This window comes from Simochromis diagramma, unplaced genomic scaffold (assembly GCF_900408965.1).
Source record: "Simochromis diagramma unplaced genomic scaffold, fSimDia1.1 OVJJ01000351.1, whole genome shotgun sequence".
Taxonomy (NCBI): domain Eukaryota; kingdom Metazoa; phylum Chordata; class Actinopteri; order Cichliformes; family Cichlidae; genus Simochromis; species Simochromis diagramma.
The window spans coordinates 368,722-376,742 of NW_024387179.1; the positions used below are offsets into that span (position 1 = coordinate 368,722).

At 40.2% G+C, this 8,021-nt stretch overlaps 1 protein-coding gene across 1 annotated transcript in view; it reads left to right on the plus strand.

The window, feature by feature from the left end:
- Positions 1-345, plus strand: part of LOC120745008 (NACHT, LRR and PYD domains-containing protein 12-like) — a 108,476-nt gene extending 108,131 nt beyond the window's left edge. The window contains exon 15 of the mRNA XM_040049610.1: positions 215-345. Coding sequence (XP_039905544.1) covers positions 215-218 — 4 coding nt within the window. The 3' untranslated portion in view covers positions 219-345. The remainder of the gene's footprint in view (positions 1-214) is intronic.
- The last annotated feature ends 7,676 nt before the right edge of the window (positions 346-8,021 follow it).

Genomic DNA, 8,021 nt, shown 5'->3' on the forward strand with positions numbered 1-8,021 from the left:
CAAACTCAAACTAGGAGGGAAAAACTTTCAGCAACTTCAATAAAAATCCCAAAGATTAGAAAAAGTGAAGCACAATGAGTCCTAGTACAGTCCCAGCACTGACGTCCCCTGCGGCTCTTCATACTGGATGTGCTGCATCACTGACTGACAGCTGATGAAGAGTCTCTGAAACACTCGTTTTATTCTCCTCTGCTCTTCCTCCTTCTCTCTGCAGGTGAGGTGATGATGGTAAACAGGACGGTGTGTGTGCTGAGAGAGGAGCAGCTGTGTCCTGATGATCCAGAGAGGTTGAAGCAGCAGCAGCTTGTGTGTAGAGACGCTCTGACTGGGCCATGTTACTGGGAGGTGGAGAGGAGAGCTTCATCCAGCAGTGACTGACAGAGGAATGAAGTGCAGATGACTGTCAGTGCTGCAGAGTGAACTGCTCTGAGAACAGCTCCACTGTCAGACACAATGTAGAGTCCAGCATCAGCCCTGTGTGTCCCTCTGGATCTGACAGAGGATCATCAGTGTATCTGGACTGCTCTGCTGCTGCTCTGTCCTTCTACAGTCTCTGCACAGTCTCTGTCTCACTCTGGAAAGATTTTACAACTTGTTGTAATTACAGAACATTAATATAATATTCAAACATGTGATCTTCTCTTTATTTCTGAATCTTTACCAAATAAAGAAAAACCAAACTAACAAACAGAAGCTGTCGTGTCCTTTTTCACCACATCTGTGAATCTTTTCTGTGTTTTTCCTCTTTTCCTCCTTCCTGCAGCTCCATCTTCATCATTCTGTGTCCAGTATATGTGAACATGTCCAAAGCATCTGAGCCTCATGTTACCCGTTTGTGTGAGTTACGCCTGTCGTTGTGTTGTGGTGTATAAATAAGGGGCAGGAGACAGCGCTGGATCTCTGAGTTCTTTACTCTCAATTTCTGCAACATCTGCAATATCTAGAAATGCAAACCTGTGAGCTGTGTGTGTTGTGCGTCTGCTCGGCCACCTCTCCTCCGGCCATGCTGGAAGCAGCTGTGCGTTTGACAGTTTTATCGACTCGACAATAATCGAACAAATTAAATGTTCAAAAATATCAACTTAAGCACTTCAAAGTCAACAAAAAGCTTAAAACAATGAAATAATATTTCACTGAAAAAACAACAGCTCATAAGAACGATACACAAAATAATACAGAAACAAACAAATAAAAGTTATTAACCAGGATCCATGTTTTTGTCACAAACACTGAATCAGCTGATTCACTCTTTATGTTTCTGAGTTTGTTTTGTGATTATAGTTCTGGTTTCTGTTTCTGTGTCTTCACTGTGTCCCACGTCTCCTTACTTTGGACTCTGTGTTATATTTCCTGTTTTACTTTGACAGTCCTGTGTTACTGTTTCCTGTCTCGTGTGTGTAATTGGTCCCAGCTGTGTTTCCCTCCTGTCTCCCGTTCCCTGATTACTAAACTGCGTCCACGCCGCCGGCGCTCCTCTCCACAGCTGGATTCCAGGATTTCAGAGCATCCAGCTGTGGTGAGTGATGGAGACACTTTCTCTGCTCCCTCAGTAATCAGGACAGTTTATTGAACATCAGAGGACATAAAGGACTGTTTTTCACCTGCCCGTTCTGAACCTGGACATTAAAGACTGCTGGCTTCAAGGACATTAATCCCAGTGTCAGCCAGCCAATAACAGCCTGTGTTTTTCAGCTCTTTAGGAGTCAGAAATGAGAAAGACACAGACTGCTAACCTCTCCCTGCAGGAAATAAGCTCCGCCTCTTCCTGTCCTGTATATGAGTGATTTGATTCTGACATGAGACACAATGAGTTTCCTGTTTATTGTGACTTAAAGCGAGCAGCAAAGACACTAAACTGTGTGTTTCCAGCTGAAGCTGCTTTTTGTGTTGCTCCCACAATCCTGTCTGAAACAGTCAGTGAGGAAAACTCAATGTGACTTCAGAGTGACAGAGGTAAGCGACTCATGTTGTAACTGACGTCAGACGCCGGAGATTTTGGCGGAAAATTAAAGCGAATGGTAGTTTAGAATTGAACAAATTCCTTTAAGCTTCAGTATTACCAAATACACTTATCAATAGTTTTCTAACTAACAATATTTGTCTCAATCATCTCCAACACCCTGGAGAACAACGGGGAGAGTTTAGAGGCTCTCCAAGATTACATTGATCAGTGCTTCCAGCATCTTGTGATGAAGAAGGCTCAGAGTGCAAAAACTTCATCAAAACCCACCTGAAGCTGCCGGAGGACACGGTGAAGAACATCGCCTTTGATAGAGTGCATCGCATCGGCCCCATGCGGGCTGCGACCGGGAGACCACGTCCTACTGTGGCCAAGTTCGGCCACTTCAAACAAAAGGAACAGGTGAAAAGTCTCCGTGTCCATCGGTGTTTCTCCACGTCTCTCTGCCTTCTTCGTGTCATCTCTGTGTTTCCCTGCTGCCCTCATGTTTTCTGCTTTGTCTGTTAGTTCTTCCCAGTTTAGGTTGATGTTCGCTTCTTCCCTCACCTTTGTTATTTTCACTGTAAATAAATCTCCACTCGCATCTCCACCGCCGTCTGCATCTTGGTCCTCATTCACTCCACCACACGACTGCTGCCCCAGCCGTGACAACTTTTGATGTTTCCTCTACATTCACCTTTAAAAATTATTTACTTTGCCTTCTTTGGTATCATTTGGTATCAGATGGCCGACTTCTAAATGGCCACCATGGTCACCACCCAACTTGAGGAGTTTGCCCCCTCACATATACTAATGTGCCACAAACAGGACTTTAACATCACCAACCATTCCTATGTTATTACGGTGTATCCATATAACTGGCCCACCCTGTACAGTTATGTTTTCATTTTGACATACTGTATTAACACAATTCAGGGAGGATTCTAGGATCAGAGCTTTGGGGGGCTGAGCACCCAGAGAGCTGCCCAGCCAGCCAAGATACACTTTACTCGTCACAATGAGACTTCTTCCCCGTCTCTGTCGGTCCCTGCATCCTCCCTGTCCTCATCGTCTGTTGTCTTCACCTCCTTTATCAGTCATCATAATTTTACCATCTCTGTGCAAGTCTGCAAATTTCTTTATTAAATCAAAAGATTCTTAAATCCATCAAGTCTCTCTGTGCCTGGGTCCTCGTCACAAAACATGACATCACTGTTTTGTACTTTTTAACAATTTAATCCCACATTTGTGAAAGAAAAGCAAAACACTTTTTTGAAAAGTCTGTAACAAAACCATCAATTCTGATCAAGGTTATTTAAATGCTGCCAAAGAAGAATGGATTGGAATAAAAAAAATACATATCCTAACCTTAATTACTGGAGGAGAATAATGAATGATGCTCATAGTGAGTAAGAAGTAAACTGAGTGCATTTTTGGACAGAGATTCACTTTTAATGTGTTTGTATAATATAATACAGATGCATAAAAACACTCCTGAAACAGAATAAATTATTACAAATAAATTATTACAAAATATTAAAAAATATTATGGATACTTTTGTTGTTAAAATGTTACCTCTCAACCAAGTTCTGCCTTTTATATTTTTAGTAGTGTGTCACACAAACAGGAAATATTGTCAAAAAAAAGTAAGTAAGTGCTGAAGCACCCCCAAAAATGAACCAAAGCACCCCAAAAATGAATCAAAGCACCCAAAAATGGGCTAAAATCGCCCCTGTTAACAAATAATAGCCCAACAGTCACTTTTATGCTTACTGTAGCTGTTAGCTAAAAACACTAATTTAGCTTAGTTTGCCCTGAATTCAGCTCTGACAAACATGATCGACTGTTTCCAGTAGAATTCCTCGGTTGTCATCTTGTTCCCTCTCAGAGCCCCGTATGCTTGCAGAGACCCCTACAGTAGGGAAATGTGCCAAAGAACGTCCAAAACATTGCATTTTAGGTTTATTTATGCCTTACACACAATCCCAACTCTTTAGCTAACTTAACAACTTTGGCTAAAGTCTATAGTTAGTCTTACTCGTTTGTACAACATTTCTGGATCGCCACTGTTTGAAATGATATGACATATGACTCTCACTGAAACAGCAAACTTTGTAGAAAACACAACACTTCTGATTCTCTATCTAGCTGTTTGGTCACAGCTGTAGATTACATTAGTGAGTGATATTATACCCCTCTTGTCAAACTGACAGGTCATGAATTATTCATGAGCTCCGGAAGTAGGAAGTAATTAAGGAAGTAATAAAAATATGATATTCATAAAAATATGATATTCATAAAAATATAATTGATTATTTAGAAAGTTTCTTATATATCAAAATAGCATTCTTTTATTTCTTTAAGCCATTAAATTTTTTTTATTTTTTTATGCTCAAAAAACGCCATCTGGTGGCGGGTCAGTGTGTGTGTGTGCGCGCGCGCGCGCGCGCCCGAGGCTGTGTGTCTGGGCGCGCGGGGGCGCGCCCGTGTCTCCGGACCGTGCTCTCTCGGGCTCCGTGCTCATGTGTTTAAAAATGTATTAAACCATATTAAAATTGTTTAGTTAAACTTGTGCTTTTGTAACGTTCAGTATGGCCACAAACACATGCTGCATGCCTTGGGGGAAAACTTTATTTCGATTTATATGCATTTGTAGATTTAGAATAAAACTCATACTCAGAAAAAACTCGCGATCCCCTAACCCTAACCCTCCTTAGAAACATAAGCAGGGAAAACTCCTTAAAAAACCCTCCGCGTTTTCTCCAAAACCCTACAATAACTTGTTAGGGTACCCCCTCTATTCCCAAAACCTTATATTCGATAACAGGGGAAATCCTGAAAAAATCCTTAGTCTTTTTTCTCAAATTCAGCGCCCCGCGGCTCCCTTCATGCTCAGCCAAACAAAGCCAAAACTCCTTAAAAAACCCTCCGCGTTTTCTCCAAAACCCTACAATAACTTGTTAGGGTACCCCCTCTATTCCCAAAACCTTATATTCGATAACAGGGAAAATCCTTAGTCTTTTTTCTTCAAAAACTTCCCTCTTACTAGCAACCTCTAAAATTCAACCCACACTCTAAGTTCTACCTCGCTCTTAATCTCCGATCCACAACTTCTTGCAGAGCACAATTTTTTCCTGCTTGTTCGCTCCCCGGTCTGCTCCCGAATGCGTTGCTTACCTCGTTCGAAATTTGCGCCGGAGACCAACTCCCCCCCTTACTTCGCCCCGCTGCCAATCACATAACTATTGCACCGCTCCCTTCGCACCCCGGTTAGCCAATCCGCTCCAGGTCCGATTTTTATGATCTCCCGCTCAGGTTAAGACTGCCCCCGAGCTCCCAGAAGACCTCTGCCTTCAGCCATATCAACAACTGGAACCGCTCAGACTGCTTGCGAGTTCGCATAGGGAGCGGCCGATTTCAACAGCAACTTGCGTCTCTTTCCTTATCCGCATATCATTCGGTAAGTGTTAATCTTCCTCTCTAACTACATTTTTGCATTTTCCTTTTTACCATTCTGTCAATCCTTTCATTTAAAAAAATAAATAAATATCACAATGGTTTGTAACACGTACAATACACCATCCGTCCATCCATTCGCCTCCACTTATCCTTTTTTCAGGCTCGCGCGGTGCGCTGGAGCCTATCCCACGTACAATACACTTTAAAATATATATAAGCTCCACTTTTAACTCCCGTAAAAGTTTATACATTACATGTCTACATCACCTATCATGTCCTCATCAGGTATCTCATATCATCTTGTTACTGTTATGTTATGCTCCTTTGATATTTTGCTAGTTTGCGTGTTTTAAAACTCTTTTTGTTTTTCTTTATATTTTTAGACCCAGATGTATTAACCTGATCCCTGCGAAACACCAGCTCTGCGTGGATTTTGACCGCGAGTGACCGGATGTTGTTTCCGGCCTGAGGTTGCCTGAAATGCCGTGAGGCTCGTTTGAAAGATTGCGCCCGAGACCAACTCCGCCTCCAAGGCATGCCTACCTTTAGCTGCCACCAGTGAGATATCAGAGCCGGGCTCCACATATCCAATCAGGAGCACGAGCAAGACAGCTTTTGCAGACTCTCCAGAAATATACAAGTCCTTACCAACTGCTCTGCAACCCAGTGTTTCTGGTTCCCTCACTAACATCGCTTTTTGAGATATTTTTTATTAACCACCAAAAAAGCAATTTTACCCCACAGTACAGAAGACTGGGTCTGAGGGCAGCAGCGGGGACAAATGATTGTAATGAAGCGACGGACATTTCATGGCTGGTCTTGCATAATCGTGAGTTATTATGTCATATGGTGATAAGTACATAGTTTTGCAAGAGGCATACAAGCACTGTGGAAAAAGTAATCATAAAACTGTTTTTGTGAACACCCTACGTTATGCTTTAAAAAATGTGATACATGTAATGTGATCATCAAAGAACATGATTTTTTTTTTAAAAAACTTTTATTCTTATGCTTTTAAAGTATGTCAGATTATCTTAAAACACTTATTTGTATGTTATAATGTTTTTCTTACACCATGTGTAATTTTTATAGACACCTTATTCATTGTATCAATGTGTAATTATGTATCTTTGATAAATAAATAAAATATTTAATCTTGTATTTGTGTACTTTCTGGTGATTCAATAAAAAATTAGTCACATATCGCTCTGATAAACACAGATGGCTGAAAGAAATGTTTGATGGAACAAAGGAAACAAGTGTCTTGCTGCTAAACTTTTAAGTCACCATGGTTTAAATGAGAAAGTCTGTATGTAAAACATGAAAAACTCCATATCAGTGATATCTACAAAGGTGTACTCATTTCTTTGTAATGGTACTTTACTGTTCCAATGAAACAAAAAGAAAATCTAATTTTTAAAGTACATTTTTCGGCCATCCTGACCTATTTTCAGGGGCAAGAATGTTGATGTTAGACTGTGTTTTAAATCAGGTTGTGATCTTAAACTAACTATCACAGCACTGATTTCAGTTGTAATCTCAATTAGAATCCCAATTGGGCTTTTCTCCAGTCAGTGTTATGGTGAAATTTAACTTGTATTAGATAGTAATATTAGATTTCTATACATTTTACGTTAGATAAAAACTTTGGTTGTAAGATTCAGATAATTATTTATTAAAAGCGAGACATTTTAAACGAGAATAAGAAAGAAAAGTATTTCTTTGTGCCCCCTTTTCCCTGTTAATGCCCCAGCTGGCCCCCTGGCAAAACTTTGCTAGACCCGCCCCTGCACAGTTACCAGCTGTCAGCTACTTATAGCATTAGGCATTAAAGTAATATTAAATAAATTCTAACAACAGCTTATCAAGCTTATCATGCGAGAAAGCATGCTCTGAAGAATATCCAGGTAGATCACTGTGGCGATATGTTGGTTATATTACTTTAAAGTGCAACTGGCTAATTCTTATTTTAGCCAACTCAAAAAGTAAAAATGATGCAACGACCTTGAAATAACACATTTATCTCACTGAAACATGTCATTTAAATAAAAACTTTACTGAAATTAAAATAAATATACTGAATATAATATGGCTCAGATTTAATGGAATATAATTATCCTTTTGTGTTGCTGTTAAAGAAAGGGATGATGTGTGATTACTGTTTTTAAACTATGGGCTACAAACTAAATCCTTTTATTATTTCTGTCCTCGGTTTTAACTCATTAATAATCATTAGGATGAAGCCCCCTAAAAAACAACTTAAAGGTCATGAAAATGTAAACAATTTGGCATTTTGATGATGCATCATCCACATTAAAAAGTATAGATCATATCAGCCCTGTATTTACTTGTATCGGATACATAAAACATCTTTCCGTATCACACAGCACTACAGAAAGCTCTTTTCTAGGGTTGTATTAAACATCTGTAACTACCGTAACTCCTGATCCATTTCCTCAATTAAAAGAAGTCCAATGATTCCTGAGAGCAGCAACTCTGCACTTTTCATTAATATTTGCATCATTACGGTAATCCCAGGTACATTGTTGCAGCAGCCCCGTGAAGGCAAAGGTTGAGAGAATAGTGAGTGAGCGTGATGGAGCAATGTTATCACACGTTTGG